Source organism: Stegodyphus dumicola, chromosome 6 (assembly GCF_044657685.1).
Source record: "Stegodyphus dumicola isolate Sdum_Otavi_A_Nest chromosome 6, ASM4465768v1".
Taxonomy (NCBI): Eukaryota; Metazoa; Arthropoda; class Arachnida; order Araneae; family Eresidae; genus Stegodyphus; species Stegodyphus dumicola.
The window spans coordinates 203,626,261-203,645,303 of NC_140773.1; the positions used below are offsets into that span (position 1 = coordinate 203,626,261).

Sequence of the window (19,043 nt, forward strand, 5' to 3'; positions counted from 1 at the left end):
TGTGTTATGTGTAATAAGTTTGTTTTGTAATATGTATTTCTAATGGATCCTTCATTCTGCAGTTATTATGTCTGTTTGCATATACAGTCAAAAGTCGTTAATTCGGACACCCATGATCCGGAATGATCTATAATCCGGACCTCAAAGCTAAAAACTTTCTGCGCATGCGCCGCGTTGACACATGCGCATAGACGTTCATGCGCGTAAGACCTTTACGACTGCGCATATGCGTGTGCGCAGGCACAGAATAAATTTTCGCATGCGCGTTTAATGTATAACGGACGGTATAAGGTAAAATTATCTAATTATCTATTTCAGTTGATGTTGGTGATTGCGTTGTTCGTTAATCTTCGAATTGGATCCGCCTTATTATTTTTTGAAGACTGTAAGAGCAATTTTATAAAAGTAAACTTGAACTTTCGATTATGTCAAATAGAATTTCTGATGCTGGAGCTCCCAAAGGATCTACAAAACGAAAGTATGTTTCGATGTCCATCAAACAAAAAGTGGAATTGTTGCAAAAAATGGATAAAGACATGAAGAAGGTGACAGAGAGGTTAGTGAAAATGAAAAAATTTCGATTGACAAGTTAGTCGGTATTCTCGGCACAGCAATTATGGGACTTGAACAGCGGAACTTTGTAACTGAACAAGAAATTATGTCTGTTTATAGAATTAAAAAGAAAGTATTATCACATAAAACGAAGCAACTCAAACAACTTACATTGAAAGAAATGTTTAATGAAGTAAACAAATAAATACTAAGCTTTTTTTTTTTTTTTTTTTTTTTTTTTTTTTTTTTTTTTTTGTAAATTTTTGATACTGTTTAGATCATAATTGTTCTTTATTTCATAAATTACAGTTTCATATTTTTAATTTTAGAATTTCTGCATGCCATCTTACGAGATTTAAACTGATGATCTATAATCGCCGAAGTCCCGACGAGTCCGGATTAATGACTTTTGACTGTATTGACCATTAATGAAGAACTGAAAAATTTTCTGTAATTCACTGTGTTTTTTTCTTTCTTTCAGCTTTATCATCAATAAAAAAACCCCGACATAAAGGCTTCCTTAATACCTTATTGTGCTGTTTTGGTGCAAAATCTAAGCGACCAAACCCACCCATCCATGCTGAAGATAGTAAGGATGGAAAATGTAGGAATGGATCCAAGGTTAGTAGTCATACATTCCCTTATTTTTTCTGTACTAACAAAATATCTTTGTAAAACAAAATTTTCCACTTAAGTGTTGGTGTTTTTTTATTAGGATTAATAAATTATTTATAATTAATTACTCAGGAAAGTTTAAAGAAAAGTGAAAAATGGAACGTTTAACAAAATGTGGAACAAAGCAATTGGTACACAAATTTTGTCTACATAACTGCAGTCATATTACATGTACACTAACATAAGGATCTTTTCAGTATTTAGTAGATCCTCCGCGAGCTAAATAAACAGCCTTGAAGCAGAATATATCAATTTCTGAATGTAAATGTGAACAGTTTCTGGAAACTGTGGACAGCCCACAGTCAGTCAATGCTCTCAAAATTTGAAAGAGTTGAATTACTTGAATTCCCTATCATAAAGCTCTTTCGTGATGAGGTAAAGTAGTTTGCTATCATGTCTGATGCAGACTGAAATTCTATCCTTGATAGTTTTCCAAGGACTTCACATAGAACTTCCGATTTAACTCGTAGATGAGTAAGCTTCTGCTAAAAAATTCGTAAGCTTCTGCTAAAAAACTGAAAGCCCAGAGATAGCAAGCCATAAATCAATAACCATTCAGCAGCCACCAAAGTGGTGCTCTTTCAGATGTGACAGGAACACGTCTCCTCTAACTGCCCACCTGAGGAAAACTGATGATCTACCTCACTCACACTGCCTACGGCACTATCCTCTAAGAGTATACAACAAGGCCAGCTAGACATGCCCAACAAATGAAGCTGAACAACCCACTAACACAACAATCAACATACTGAGCTCAAACAAATCCCAATGGCAAAAGGTTTTACCTTTTCATTTTAATAACAGATGCTAGGGAAGGTGCATGGTGGTCTGCGGAGTCAACCAGTGCTCTCAAAATTCGAAAGAGCTGGATTACTTGAATTTTCCGCCAGAGAGCTCTTTCATTAGGAGTACTTCACTTTCATACCACAGACTCAAAATTCTATCTTTGACAGTCTTCCAAGGACCTCACATAGGACTTCTGTTCAAACCCATAGATGCTGCCACAGTAATGTTGCTAGGATTCTAACACCCGGGGACAACTGAAGAATTTGCACCCTTTTCTGTGTGCCAAGAATGGAAAACATTTCATTAAAAAATTTCTTAGCATCAATTTGGCACCGCCTGGATGCTGCTCTCGGAGATAGATGTCCCCCCTTGCCCCACCCTAGTTATGTCACGAGGAAGCCTCCACTAAAACACCAAAAGCTAAGAGACAGCAATCGATGTGCAGCCATCGCACATTAAACCTAATAATGCTTTCCTGCATCATACTAGCAGGCTTTTTAGCAGCAATTTTTGCACTTATTATATGCCAACAATTTTCAGTGGAAGCAATTTCAGTGGATCAGGACTATTTCTAGTCCACAACTTTTAATACCAGATTTTGGCAGATATGCCTGCAACTAAAAGGGAAAAATTATTTTTGTAATACCTGTTATGTTGTGGAAATGCAAAACCTATAAATGAAACAACAAAATCTTGCATGAATTAAGTTAGATTGCTCTTAATGATTTCGCTCTATGACAGGGTGCAGAGTCCTATTGAAAAATGCAGTTTCCAGCACCTTTAAAGAGATCCTGAATAATGACTTTAAACACTTTTCTAAGATCTGAGTAGGAATTGATGCATACACAGTTCCAGTTCTAAGTTTCAGGCATGCAACCCCTTTGTTGCATTCCTAGACCGTTTGGCTTGCTGGAAATTTCACAGTAGGCAATATGCAATCCAGATGATAAGCTTCACTTTTATACCTCTGGATGCCGCTTATCATCTGATTAACATGAGATGAAGAATTAAGAATCGTCCAAAAAAATTACTGATTCTGACTGAGCCTTTTCCATGAAACATACCTCTTTTTTTGGGGGGGGGGTTAAGTAGAGGTTTTCCTTGGGGCGATATGCATGCAGACCACATTCCACAAGGTGTCTTTGGACAGTTCATAAGCTTAAATTAACATCACAGGCAAATTCGACTTTTAAATCAGCAGTGCTTGCATGAGTATTATGAAGAAACACCCGTTTTTGACATTGATTGTTTGATTGTCAGGTTTTGTGGTCACCATCTTTCTGCCTGACTAGCCTTTGACTGCAACCAATTTTTTAAGCTATTGTGCATGTCAAATATCCTTCGTTAGCTAAAGAAATTGCTCTGCATTTTTTCTGCCATGTCAATTAAACATAGATAGACATTCGTAAAAAAATGAGATAAACATTTCCCCCCTTTCTTGCATTGTTTATAGCAGGGATGGGCAAACTTTTTCGGTCTCGAGCCAAATATCAGGGGAAGAAAAAGTTTGGCAGGCCAAATTTTTCTAAAATAAATAAATAAATATATATATATATATATATATACAAGTATTACAATTGAAATATGTTAATGAGATGAATGAAAATGTGATTTCATTTTTAGAAAGTTCCTTATATTGAGGTTCGAACTGAGATGTACTGATTTTAAGGAACGAGGCTAAATGATCAACAGTCAATCTACTTCTGAAGTAATTCTTTCTAAGTTAATAGTTAAAAACTCTTGTGCACATGTATAAGATGTAACAAACATAGCACTGATTTTCTGGGCGGGAGATATTAAATTTTGGAAACTTTCGATAATGATTTGTAAAACTCTAACTTTGGAATATTTATAAACAACTGCTTGAGATTATTGTTAGATTGCAGCTCAATTAATTCAAGCTGCAAATATGACCTCACTACTTCAGAATTTACGTTGAAAGGCATGGTAAAAATACTCAGTTCTGACTGAAATCTTCAAATGTGCGTTCGAACTCAAAATGCAGTTTTTTCAAGCCATCTTCATAATTCTTAAGCTTATTTACTGAGAGTATTGAGTTTAACCATGAAATGAGACAAGTCATTCTTAGTTAGCTGCTCGGCAAACAGATAAAGTTTTAGTATAAAAGCTTTGATTCCAGATATCGTCGATAAATTGATTTTTCCCTTGTATCTTGACATTCAAGTTTCTCATTCTGTGAAAAATGCAAAGTCCGAAAGTCATTCTGTATCTTCTAACATTTCATACTTCACAGAACATTGTTTTTCATGGAAGAACTACACAATGCCATCTTTCAGTTGCTAAACTCGCTCGAAAACACATCCTGCAATAAGCCACCTTACTTTTGTGTAATACAGTACATCAGAGTATTCAGATTGCATGAACTGAAGAAAATCTTGAAATTGTCCGTGAGTAAGCCCACGAGATCGAATAGTATTTACAAGCTTCACAACTGCATCAAGCATGGGTTTCATATTCAATGTAGATTTGCACAGAGCATTCTTGATGTATAACACAATGTAGGAAAACAACATTGTTCGCGGGAACACAATGTAGAAAAACAACATTGTTTGCAGAATGGTTTTGATTAAAAAGGTCCAAGAAATCCAGATTATTTTCCTGTCATGTTTTGTGCTCCATCAGTCGTAATATCACATATATTTGTTATAGGCACTTTCAAAGTTAAAAGCCCCTCCTGAAATTCACAAAAAATAGCACATCCCGTTGTAGTTCCTTTTAAAGAACACATGCACTCCAGTTTTTCGGTAATTTCAAAGTTCTCATCAACAGCTCTTATAAATAATACTAACTGAGCAGTATTATTTACATCAGTGCTTTCATGCATAGTTATGGAGCAAAATTTAAACTGGCCAATCTTTGACACTAACTGTGATGTTAAATTGTTATCGATGTACAGTCAAAAGTCGTTAATCCGGACTCGTCGGGACTTCGTCGATTCCGGATTATCGATTTTTCCGGATTATAGATCATCAGTTTAAATCTGGTAAGATGGCATGCAGAAATTATAACATTAAAAATATGAAACCGTAATTTATGAAATAAAGAACAATTATGATCTAAAGGGTATCAAAATTTACATAAAAAAACTTAATATTTATTTGTTTACTTTACTTTCTTCGCTATCGGAAGCGAATTATAATGACGAGGAATTTTATTTAAATCGTATCAAAGACGGAGTACATCGAGATGAAATACTACATTTAGTAAGGAATCATAAGCCAAATAAAATAAAAACATCTGCCCTGAAGATAAGGATAGTGCTGACAGATCAACTTCTAATTCACTCCGCGCCGTGGCGTCCCCCCGCCGCAGAGCAACATGAAATTGGTAAACAGATTTCGGAATGGTTAGATAAACAAATGATATGCCTTTATCCATTTTTTGCAGCAATTCCACTTTTTGTTTAATGGACTTCGAAACATACTTTCGCTTTGTAGATCCTTTATATATTAGTAAATATATATCGGAAATTCTGTTTGACATAATCGAAAGTTCAAGCTTACTTTTATAAAATTGCTCGAACAGTCTGCAAAAAATAATAGGCCGGATCCAATTTGAAGATCGAGGAATAACGCAATCTGCAACATTAACTGAATTAGATAATTTTAGCTTAGCTTATACCATTCGTTATACATTAAACGCACATGTGTAAACATGTTTTGGGCATACGCACACGCATATTCGCAGCCGTAAATGTCTTACGCGCATGCATCAACGGGGCACATGCGCAGAAAATTTGTAGCTTTGAGGCTCGGATTATAGATCATTCCAGATTATGGGTGCCCGAATTTACGACTTTTGACTGTATTCGATTCTAGAAGTCACCGTTTCTCGAGATAAACTTAGTCTCAAAATTATTTTTCTTGTCTAGACATAAAACATCACAAACTAGTCTCAAAATTATTTTTCTTGTCTAGACATAAAACATCACAAACTTGGAACACGCATTTTTTAATGAACTCCCCATCACTGAGAGCTTTATTATTTTTAGGAATACTGTATACTAACTACAATGTAACTTTCATGTGTACCTGCTTCTTGGATACTGTTTACCTTCTTTAAAAATTTTGTTAGCCTGATTTTTTACAAAAACTTTCTGCATTTTGTTTTCTTTCCTATCCGAACATTGCTTCGTAATCGGAATTCTTATACTTAGATGTGAAATGACGGGAAATGTTATACTCTTTGAAACCTGCTACAGCTTCATTGCACACTGGTTTATCTCTTATAACTGTAAAAAAAAAAGTATTTCCAGGGCCATTCATCATTAAAAGCACGCCACTCTGAATCAACTTTACGTTTTTTGGTAGCCATTTTGGGGTTGAAATATTTTACGAATAACCCAAAACAAGCACTAGCTATGCTATGCTATGCTATACTTTTAATAATTTCACTACTATTCACAATGATGCTATATGTCTGCAGTCTTTCCATACGCAATCAATAATATTAGAACTCGCGCCAAAAGAAAAAGGCTGCTGGCTGGAGCTTAAAATGCTCAGTCTGCCACATGTGAGGTCTAATTCACCTATATTGAATTCTCATATGTCTACTTCCCGAGAAAGAAATAATGCTTGTTGGTGCCAATCTACGGCTATAACTAAGAAAGAACATCCGCTTTTAACACTTTACCGATTGAAAGCTGTCTGTGCTTGCTATTTCTGTTGATTTATGTTTTGTAGGAAAAAAATAGAGAAAGTAAAAAGATCATCAGCCCTTTGAAAAAATAGGAAGAAAAAATAATATTTAAACAAAGTTGAAAGGGAGATGGATGTATAATATATGAATATATATTTCTTTTAATGTGCCTTGGACCGTCAAATTTAAATTCTATCCGCGGGCCGGATAGAACCTTCCGGCGGGCCATAGTTTGCCCATTCCTGGCTTATAGAAATTTGGTGAAGCAATAATTTTAAAGTGCTGGCTAATGCAATATGAATATGGAAGAGTCTCATATTTAGGTTTGCAGCTATTAAGATCATTTTATCTGAACAAAATAATGCATTAACATAAGGAATATTTATTTTTCTAGGTGATGCAGTTTTTTTATTCTCCACTATCGCCATGAAGTGTTAATGATTAAGATAAGCTATAATACCTGTAACCTTAAAAATATTAAAAAAAGACCCTGTAGGTGATTGGATACCTAAGTAATCTTTTTTTGATAGCAAACTTCCCCCTCCATTTTATTCCATTAACTGTATTTACAACACAGATAGCTTCATTAAAATTTTTTCAACCTTAAAAAGGAGTAATTGTGTCGGCAGTATTGGTTAAATTTTGTTTATAAATGTACATGCTTTGTCATTATGCTGGGCTCCTTAGAACATCACTATGTGCCCTAGCACATTTTGGAGTTAAGCCTAACATACAAAAGTAATTCTTCTAAAATATGTTTTTATCAAAATATTTGGAATTTTGTGTATGTTACTTTATATAATATTATAAAATTAACTCGAAAGGATTATTATATTCTTTCAAGTATTTCACTTGAAAGGAGACCCAAATATTGTCACGTCATTGCATAAGTACTTCACCAAGCACAATCAGATTTGGACAGAAGACAATCCATTACGTTAGAGTGTTGATGTGGCAATACTGTACTTTATAAACAATGAGGAAGTCCTGTGAGTGTTTGTTTTTGGTGCTTGTGTTCTATTAAAGTCGAATAAAGGATATGATGTGCCTACTTGCTTGTTTCTTGTGAAACTGTATTGTTTGGTGACCGAAAAAAACTGTCGAAACATTGTATACAAAATTTAGTGAGGAAGCTGTAGATCAGCACAGCAGAGGACTGGACTAATTTGCAAAAGTAGATGATTTAAGATAGCAGTTGTTGCCTTCTCCCGTGAAGTCTTTTCAATATTTTTCACTTTCAAGTGGAATGCCACAAAGCACTTGTCAAAGAGCTGCTAAGAAACCAGCCTGTATCCCTAGTGGCTTACAGATGTTTATGAGCTTTGTGAAGAGACCGACTACAATAAGCTCAGTAAATTTTGTGGCTGGTTTCACTAGTTTATTGTTGAGAGAAAAGGAATATTAAGAGAACACTACTGATGAAGCATGGTTCCACTTTTCTGACTGTATGCTTTCAGAACACATGTTTATGGAATAGTGGAAGCCCACGTGAACTGTTCAGCAGCCCCTTCATTCACAAAAGGTAGGTATATTCTGTGCATTATCACCGGCAGCAAATAGTCGCATTTTTTATTATTATTATTAACTGTGGCAAGTGAAATTTACATGCAGTTGTTTAAAGAATTTGCAAACTGCGTACATGATCAGAAACTGACACTTGGCTGCTTACAACATGGTTCATCAGGCTACACTTCTCAAGTGCCACCCATCTGGGATAGTGGCTAGTAACTTTGCATTATTGAAGGACTTAAATTTAAATCCCAGAGAAGTTATGAATGTTTGTAAATGTCTAGTGTGACATGGAGGCACTCTAAATGTGCTGCGAGCTGAAAGTCCTCTCGAAAGGTTAATGGTTGGGGAGGAAGAGAGGTGGGACACCCTCAGACCTATTCCCTGAGATGCTCGTGGGGTTATTCTGATGTTCTGTCAGGTAAGCAAAATAAGTCATAAGATCAACAACAGGAATACACTTCTCAAGTAAGCATAGCTGAGGTAGAATCATTTTAAGAGGATTATGAGCCCCAAGATAACCTGGACTATTTCCTGTTGGATAACCTTAAAGGGAAATTTTAGAGGGACAAACCATGCACATTTAGTGAGATATGGTAAAACATCTGCCATAAAATGCAGGCAGCCACATTCATGAACTTGTAGCACTGTTTTGAACTGATTTCCAGCACCTCTTGTGAAACTTTTATTTGCTTCATTTCCTCTGAATTTACCTTTTTTACTCAACAGTTTCTGGAGCCCCTTTCGAATGAGATATTGATTATAAACATAAAATCCTAATGCTTTTGATTAAAATAAAAGTAAGGGCTATATTAGTTAATAAAGTTTACATTTACATATTTAAATTATTTTCATATCAAAATTTTTTTATTTTCATATCAAAATTAAGTAAAAAAAAAATCTTAATTTAAATATCAGTGCCTATTATATCTTGTTGCCATACTTGTACACGATATTTCAAGTCATATTCACTCCTTGAAACATTTCCAAATTCTGAACATGCATTGTACATTCATAAAACAAAATAGTAAATTATAATCATAACAAGGCTAACATTCAAGAGATTCTATTTAATAAGGTTTTCGGTATTTTTATGTATTTTATACACATTAAAGTTTTAAATAAGGCATTGCATTTCAACATATCAAATATGGATTTAGTGGGCCACTGGTGATACTTTGCTCTCATATCATATTTAGTATGGTGTGCTGATGGAGGGAAATTGAAATGTATCATATATGATCTACTGGGAGTGAAGAGGTTAACTGGCATTTATGCTAGGAACAGGTCAGCAGAAAAAATAAATAAATAAATAAATAAAATAATAATAATTAAAACAGAATTAAATTTACAAAAAAAAATTGATTGAAAAACTTGAAAGTATTCTTTTAAAGTTTAATGTGATTTATCAGTACACAGTATCAATAGAGATGGCCTGGGTGAAATAATGAAACATTTTATTAAATACTAGAGGAATATGTATTTAGACTGACATTGTAATCTTGTATATCATCTGTATATTGGAAAAGTAAAAACATGTATAATGAAAGTCTTAAAATATATTGAATGTATTTAATTAGATATATTATGAATTTAAATGCATATATATTTAAATCAGATAGATTGTAAAAAGTGAAAAGTAATATTCTTATGAACAGCATCTGTTGCTGCGCTTAAGTAATTTAGTTTAATTCAATAATAGACAAATTTCATTTGAAAGATATTACATTTTGCCAAATGGCAACAGCCTTGAATAAACATGAATCAATGCAAAATTGTGTATCAAGACTAGTAGACATTTGGGCTTTTAATAAATACTGCTGTTTTCAACTTTAAATTGGTGTTTAATTTTAAATAAAAGGTACTTAGAGGGAACTTCTTCTAGTGGCGCCAAATAATCTCTTAAAATACCTTCCATGTCAGTTTGTCTCTTATAATGCATAGAGCTTCTAAAACTAACACAGACCTAAACTCGTATTTGCTTTAATTTAAAACTTAATTTCCCATAGCTGTCTGAACATTTATTGTGTGTTAACTTTTGTTAAGAAAAAGGTTTGTGTATATTATGGCTCTCATCTTTTATTAAATATTATATTTCTTATTTTATGATTATAACTGGTCTAATGCAAAGTAATTTTTGTCATCAAAAGAGTTATAATCCTAATCAAGATAGCTGTGATATTGTGCTAAATTATGAAATAATACTTCTGGCTGAATTAATTTGGAAGATTTAACATTTAGAACATTTTTAAAATTTTTAATTTACAAATTCTGCCACCCAGAGAAAGTAAGAAGCATAATTCAGCAAACACATTGATAGGCCATGCAAATTTTTTTATGTTGCATTTTGTCTGGGGTATGTTATCTTAATTCATTGTTTCTGCTGGAATAAACAGGATTTTATCTTAGATATTTTTATATATGAGAGGGTAGAGCCTGTTGCAGTTATGAAAAAACTGTACTTTCTGATTATCTGCATTCAACACAAAAAGTCGCTAATGTATTGTCGATTTTTTGGAATTGGTGAAAACTGTATGTTTAGTTAACTTTAGCTTACTATTAATATCACAGATAAAAATAAAATGAAGCATTTAAAGAATAATTAAAGTCAAAAGTTTACACAGGCAATAATTATAGTTTTACAATCAAGGAACTGTGTTCAGCAAGATGATGATTAAATATAAAATGTAGATATGCACATGTATCTGTTTGTTCTTTAAAGTCAGAATTATGCCAAAATCAGGGCAGTTTTACTTAATTGAAACCAAGGGTGTGGATAATCAGAAAGTAAGCATCAAGACTATATAATTGAGGTGGGATAATTGAAAAAATACATATATAAATAAATGGAGAGAAAATTAAGGTTAAATAAATTAAATTTATTGTTTTGTAATAATTTAATTGAATGAAAGTAAGTTTTCAAAATTTAATTATTATTTATAGAGATTCCTATTGAGCTTGTTTTTCATTTATAATTAGAGCCTGTTAAATTATTTTTTGAATTCTGAATGTTTTAGGCCTTCCTTCCTCAAGGTAAACACCTCCTCCCACAGGTAAAACATCAAGATGCTCACAAGTTGTGCCTGGTCATCGATCTTGATGAAACTCTTGTTCATAGTTCATTTAAGGTAAATCTCTTTAGAAAAATTATATTTATTTTTACCAATTGTACACAACTTTTAATGAAAAGTAACTTAAGGGAGAGTAGGTGAACAAAACCACAATCTTGAAATTAATTATCCAAAACAAAAAGATAGGTTGGATTAAAATTGTTAATAGAAATTGTCATATTTTCAGTGGGGAAATTTCTGGAAAGTTTTTATATGTGCAGCTGGTGAAACTTTAGTAAATATTTAAAAAATTGTAGCAAAAGGAAGTAAAATGCTTGTAAATTAGTATTTTTTTCAGACTTAGCATAAAATCAGGCAAAGCAACAGCTTTGGGTTTGGCGTAGATTTTAGTCAAGACTCTTATCGATTTTGAGGGCAAACAGGTATGGATCCCTCTTCATCAGAAGCAAAGAAATCAGCAACGGAGGAAATTATGTGTATACTCAAATTAAGTAAAGCAAACAAGAAGTCCATCTGTCAGCAGAAACAGTAACAAAAATTGAAAAATTAAGTTAATATTTCTTTAAAGTATTAGGAAGAATTGGATTGCAATTAAAGTCATTAACAAGATAAATCTTTGTGAATGCGAAAAGCTTCAGAAAAATCCAATTCACCAATGGAAGAAGCTTTTTGATAATTTTTGCAGACACATAGTCAAAATTATGATTGAATTCTGACTTTAATTTTGAGGCGAATTTATAACATATCTTGTCATTGTGGGTTGAGGTATAGTGGTTAAGCTAAAAGAGCAGTAAAGTTTCGCATCAAGGAACACGGAATTTATGTCCGAAGAGGCAAAATTACAAATCATCAATAGCTAATCTTAGTTGAAAATTTAATGACAATTTTTATTTTGGGTTTGCAAAATTTATCCAAAAGGCTTCTTTTATGGTGAATTGGATTTTCTTGAAGCTTTTCAGATTCATAAAGATTTATCTTTTTTAGTTAATGACTTTGATTCAAATCCAGATCTTCCTAACACTTTTAAAATTCTCTTTTCAATTTTGTTACTATTTCTGCCAACAGATGGTCTTACCTTGTTCTCCGCTTTACTTCTTTTGGATATAAATGCAGCCCTGGCTCTCCCTTTGTTGCAGATTTCTGTGCTTCTGATGAAGAGGGACCTGTACCTAATTGCTCTCAAAATCTATAATCTTGACTAAAATCTACGCCACGCAAAAGGTAGCTGGTTTGTCTGATTTTATGAAAAATTTATCTTCAGATGATTGGTGAGATCCTGAATCACATTTAGAATAAATAGTTGTATCATCATAAAGAAGCATCAAGAAAATTAGGAAAAATATGCTTGGATGACATTATAAGCTAAACAAAACTTCTAAGATATATTTATAGTTTAGGTTTAAAGCATTTATTCTAAGAATCAGTAGTGAAGTGGAATATGAATCTGTGGAATATGAATGAAATAGTGTAATTTAAACCAGTAGAGTCACATCAACTATTCCACAGTGAAAGCTGAGAATATTTAAGGAAGTCCAATTCTAGTTCATCGAGTCCTGTGGAAGAAAAATCAGTAAGTGCAGGATAGGCTCGTTTGTTCCTAATGAAACACAAAACTGTGTTACATATATAGATAATCTGTAACATGAATCAAAATGGTCTTAAAAAGTTGGGATCAGGTTGATCTCTAAGGCCCATATCACACGGCATTTGTTTCACACGAACAACTCTTTTGGACAATTATTCTGCCTGGTTTACTATTGAAAGAAAGATGTGCGACTTTTCCTTCCTTTCGAAAAAAATTGCAAGTCGTTCGTTTTCAACCAATCAGCTATCAGCTTGTTTGTAATGGGGAACCAGTTTCTTCTGTGTTAACCCCAAAGCAATTTATGGTGATTGGCTGTTGTGGCAAAGCAGAAAAATTTTTCCAAACAGTTGTTCTTCCGAAACAAACCGATGTGTGATAGCAGCCTTAAAGGGTTAAATTCCATTGGTGGTAAAATTACATCATCTTTGGAAAAATTTCAAGCAGTTTCATAATTATAGAAAAATATTACTTACTTAATCTTATACATTCAGACTCTATATCTGTGCTTAATTATAAGTTATAATTAAAAGAATTTGAAATTCCATTTTACTCTCCATAGTTTCATATTATTTTTATCACTTGTGTGCAAGATTGAAGCTATTAGTGATGAATGTAGGTAGATCCTGTTTTATGGTAAATAAAATAATATGAAAGGTCATGCTGTGTTTTCCCATAATTGAATATTCTTTCTCTCTCTCTCTCTCTCTCTCTCTCTCTCTTTTTTTTTTTTTATTTATTTATTTATTTATTTATTTTTATTTTTTTATACTTTAAAGGGGCTTTGTCCCTGAAGGACTATTGTTTTTGTTTTGCGATTTTGCGTCAAATCACTCTGAATGTCCGTTTCACTTTTCAAACTGTTGCCACCAAATGTTCGAGTTTTGCATTATAATTGAAGAAATTAAATAATGGAAAATCTGCATACAGTAAGACCCCGCTTAACGCGGGGATACATTCCATCAAAGTAGAGCGTAATGCGAAACAGCGCTAAACGAGGCTATCTTTACATGTAAATATTGGGGTTAGGGGAAGATGGCTAGGAAATTGGTTAGGTATTAAATTTAAAAAGTATGTTTTTTTAATAAAAATAAAACCAAACATTTATTTCTTAAAGCTTAAATTAATACCACATTATTATTTCTTGCAAAAATAAAAACAAAATATAAATAACAAAACGAATATTCTTAAAAAAAAAACAAATAAAATTCTAAGTCAGTCATATTTAGTTAGCCTTCCGCGTTTTCAGTGTTCTGCCTTTTTGTGACAAAAGCATCTAATGTTGTTTGCCTTTTTCTTTTGCGTTGTTCTCTTAAAAGTTCTTCATAAACGGATAGAGCATCTCTAACACCACGCCTTACTTTTGAGCTCCTGTCAAAATTCGGATCATTTTCAATGAATTGATCCATTATTTCAGTTGTGGTAGACAAACTCCTTTTTACAAACGCCATCGAAAGTTCTTTTTGCTCTTCTTCTGAATCACTGCTGTCAACATTTTTGTTTTCTTCTTGTTCAGTTAATTCCTTGAGCTCATCATTAGAAAGACTAGCCGCTGCTTCTTGAATTATTTCTTCGACATCTTCCACATTTACCCCTTCAAAATATGTCTGTACAATACCGCACCAAACAAGAAATACAAGTACACTCTTTTGGATATGTATTTGAAACCTATCGCTGCATAATATTTCGGGGAATCCCCGTATGCTGCGAGCGATTTCGTGGAATCCCCGGGTTGAAATAAAAGAGCGCTAAACCGAAACAGCGTTAAGCGGGGTCTTACTGTAAATGTATGTATAGTTCTCGCATTGTGATAAAACAACGGTACATAGAACCATCGGATTTTGAATGACGTAATTCTACGAATATGGGCATGTGGAAGATCAAATTTGAAATTCGTTTTAGCATCGATTTCATATTTTCTAAAACTTAACAAAATTTTTAGTAACAAACTCAAGAATTTAAAAGCAAGCAATGGCAACACTCTACAGGCGAGGGGGCTTTTTATCTCCAACACTTGGAACTGTGTATCGGAAATTCTGAAGATATACTCATTTTAAAATTATTTTGCGACATTGCTATTGAACTGAATTTTATGATTTAAGTGCAAAGAACATGATATTTAAACACACAAAATGTTAAAAAAATTCCTGTTTGGAACGTAATTTAAAATCTGAAAACTTTCAGATTTATTATTATTATTAAGCTTCACTCCCACCAAAAAAGGGGTGGAGTTTGAAAAATAAAGTAAATACACTATTGGTCATTAAAATTGCTACACCAGGAAGAAAAGTAAATAGCAGAATCTTATGGTATGATGGGAGGAAGACATGATTAAGGTGGTTTGAGATACACAGTGTGCAGAATTCAGTACTCTTCAGCTGCTACCTCCAACAGCAACAATGGCTCTAATCTGGCTAGGCATCGAATAAGACAGAGTTTAGGTGACAGATACAGGTACTTCATTCTAATTTTTTTTTTTTTTCTAAATTTATTTATTATGTGCTCCATTATTAGGCACTGCATGGAAAGGGAGGGATGTCCCATAGAGGTCTTTTTACAGGAAACTGGCTTGTATTCGTGTTACTCTTGGGGGAAAACCATGAAAAACACCTATGCAGTCAACCCATTGACTGGGACTTGAAGCCCAGACCAGTGTTCAACGGCCGTGGCTTGGCCTACTTGTGGTAGCTTCAACTCTATTATCAGAGTTCATCAATCATAATGACTGGAAAGTGGTGGTGTGAAAGTCTCTTGGCAACTCACGATCAGATGTTTTCTGTGGCAGAGAGAACATGACGCAGCACAACAGCCAAATGCCTTTCATATCAAGGATGGCCTTTCATATCAACATGTGGTCATGCATATCTTTTTGTTCAGTGAATGGTATGGCACTGACGTTGAAGATAGAACAAAGCCATTTGTCATAATGTGTCAGTGAATAACTGCAGTTCCCCGCTTTACAGGCTATGCAGACAAAAGGTGACCAGAATGCATACCAGTGGCACCCCATACCAGCCAGGTGATGGGCCTAAAAGACTATGACAAATGAAACAGGCAACGTTCATTCTGCTTTTGCTACCACACTTATATACATCCATCTGTAAGCAAAATCGAGAATTTATCTGAAAAGAATATGTGTTGCCATTCCTTTGTGCAGTATCATTATTTATTGCACATTTGTATTCATCACTGTCTCTGCTACAGTGTCAAGTGAATCTACAATAATGATATCCATGGTGCTACTGAGATCCTCATGCTGTCCATGTATTTGACATATCTATACTATCCCACAATGCTGTGAGTACATTATGTCTGCCCTCTTGGTTATTAGAGGCTGAAGGTTGCTGAGATCCCATGTCATTCATTGTGGCCCTCCTGGACCCATCATTTCCATAATCACGACAGTCATAAAATCCTGACAACAGAATCAGCAAACGCTGAGGCATTGCCCAGATAGGCCACAATCCTGCCCCTGTAAAATTCCAACATATCCTACTAGAAGTTTCTTCATCTTACATGAGGCATAACATGACTTTTACACAAGCAACCAGCATTCAAATATGATTTCCAAATGAGAAATGTTCTGTGCTGTCTTTCCATATATATATAGTATAGTTGCCTCTACTCAGACCTTCGTGCACATAGGCTGGAACACTAATCATTTGCATAGCCCAGTAAGTAATAACTTTCATGCAAATTTGATCTTTATTGCATGCTGCCTTCATAGTGTAGGAATTTTATTGACCAGCAGTGTAGTTTATAAATTCAAAAATAGTTATCAAACTAGAATGGAGCATAATATGGTGAAATTCAGGAACCTAGATGCTTATCACATATCTGTTAGTCTTTATACAGCATTTTGCTTTATAAAAATTTGCAGGTGCACTTGAAGTATTTCTGTAATTCAAAAGTATTAATCTACACTTTTGTAATTTTCTTTAGCCTGTTTTAATATATATAGACAATTTTTTTTATTTTATTTCAGCCCATTAGTAATGCCGATTTTATAGTTCCTGTGGAAATTGATGGAGTAATTCATCAGGTTAGTAATTTTTCACCTTTAATTCAAGTATAGTTTGATGATTTTTGTTGCAATGGTCCAATACAGACATTTCCCTTTTTTAATCTAATTCAACAAAATGAAACCAAATATCGCTTGGGGTTCTTCTATGCAGTAATACAGTCAAAAGTCGTTAATTCGGACACCCGTAATCCGGAATGATCTATAATCCGGACCTCAAAGCTAAAATCTTTCTGCGCATGCGCCGCATTGACGCATGCGCATAGGCCTTTTACTCATGTGCGCAAGACATTTACGACTGCGCATATGCAACTGCGCAAGTGCAGAATACGTTTTCACGTGCGCGTTTAATGTATGACGGATGGTATAAGCTAAAATTATCTAATTATCTATTTCAGTTAATGTTGATAATTGCGTTGTTCCTTAATCTTCAAATTAGATCCGGCTTATTATTTTTTGCAGACTGTAAGAGCAATTTTCTAAAAGTAAGCTTGAACTTTCGATTATGTCAAATAGAATTTCCGATGCTGGAGCTCCCAAAGGATCTAGAAAACGAAAGTATGTTTCGATGTCCATCAAACAAAAAACGAATTGCTACAAAAAATGAATAAAAGCATATCCTTTGTTTATCTAACCGTTCAGAAATCTGTTTATCAATTTCACGCTGCTCTGTGCGGGGGGGGGGGGGGGCACGTCACAGCGCAATGAACTGGAAGTTGATCTGTCAACACTATCGTTATCTTCAGGGCAGATGTTTTTATTTTAGTCGGCTTATAATTCCTTACTAAATGTAGTATTTAATTTCGATGTACTCCGTCTTTGATATGATTTAAATCAAATTCCTCGTCATTATAAATATCACGAATACAAATCACATAGTTTTCTGGTTGCAATTTTCTAATTTCGGCTATGAGTAAGGTATGCTTTACGCATCCGCGCGTTAAAAGAAATGTTTAATAAAGTAAACAAATAAATATTAGGCTTCTTTTTTGGTAAATTTGGATACCCTTTAGATCATAATTGCTCATTATTTTATAAATTACGGTTTCATATTTTTAGTTTTATAATTTCTGCATGCCATCTTACCAGATTTAAACTGATGATCTATAATCCGGAAAAATCGATAATCCGGAATCGCCGAAGTCCCGACGAGTCCGGATTAAAGACTTTTGACTGTATTCGCATTTTGTTTTGCAACCTTGAAAAAATACATTAGATGAAAAAATTTACGTTTATAGGTATATACTAATTCTAAAGAAGATTCAAAAGAAATTCACAGCTCTTGATTACAAGACATTAGTAAAATAAGTAAGTAAATAAAAATATAATTTATTATTTTACAAAAATATCACTGTAATATTGTATAAAAAAGGTAATGCATAATATACGTAAACATACTGTGACACAGTATTCAAAGAATGGAAATAAAATTCAAAGGAGCAGCTCTGAGGAAGCGAAAACTACAAATAATCAAGACTGCAACAGCCGTTTTGCGGCTGTAGCAAGAATAGAGCAAACGAAGAAGACTCCATCAGAGTGCGATCTGAAGCTAGAGCAGAAGCGATGAAAATCACGACTCCAGTGGACCCGGATTTGCGACTAGCGCCAGAGCGCTGACAGCTGGGGAATCTGAAGAACCAGCTCCTATAATCTATGTACTTAAAACAGGGGGGGAAAACTCCATCCATTTGCAAACAAGAGGGGGGGGCAGTTTCCCTGAGATGCATCAGTTTATTTAATGTTTTGGTTTTATTGGGTGGAGTGCAAGCAAACCAAAAGCACAATATATACATACTTAACACACATAAATAGGTCAGAGACGTTTTCAGTAAATAATAAAGGAAAGAATGCATTACATTAAGCTTTATATTAAGAGGAAATCAAACATTTTGGCACACTTCCTAACAACAGCTCTCGGTGAACGGTTAAAGAACTGCCGCTCCATTTTTCACCCGAACGCTGATCATTCGTTCGCTTCAGTGAATCGGTTCTTTGAATCAGTTCTGGAGTGGATCATCTATCTCTAATACATACTGGATCATTCTTCTTCAGCGATACACTTTTAAATTTATATTTTCTCTGAACATTGGATAATTCAAACTCTGTTCTGAGAACCTTTGAGTTCAAATTAATGAGCGTCCACTGTATTAAATTTTTTTCATCCTTGTGAAAAAAGTTTTCATCCAAA

At 34.0% G+C, this 19,043-nt stretch overlaps 1 protein-coding gene across 1 annotated transcript in view; it reads left to right on the top strand.

Moving 5' to 3' along the window:
• The window catches only part of LOC118193011 (carboxy-terminal domain RNA polymerase II polypeptide A small phosphatase 1-like), a 127,402-nt gene that overhangs the window by 83,104 nt on the left and 25,255 nt on the right, over positions 1–19,043 (top strand). The window contains exons 2-4 of the mRNA XM_085819369.1: positions 1,034–1,173; positions 11,199–11,309; positions 16,820–16,876. Coding sequence (XP_085675495.1) covers positions 1,034–1,173; positions 11,199–11,309; positions 16,820–16,876 — 308 coding nt within the window. The remainder of the gene's footprint in view (positions 1–1,033; positions 1,174–11,198; positions 11,310–16,819; positions 16,877–19,043) is intronic.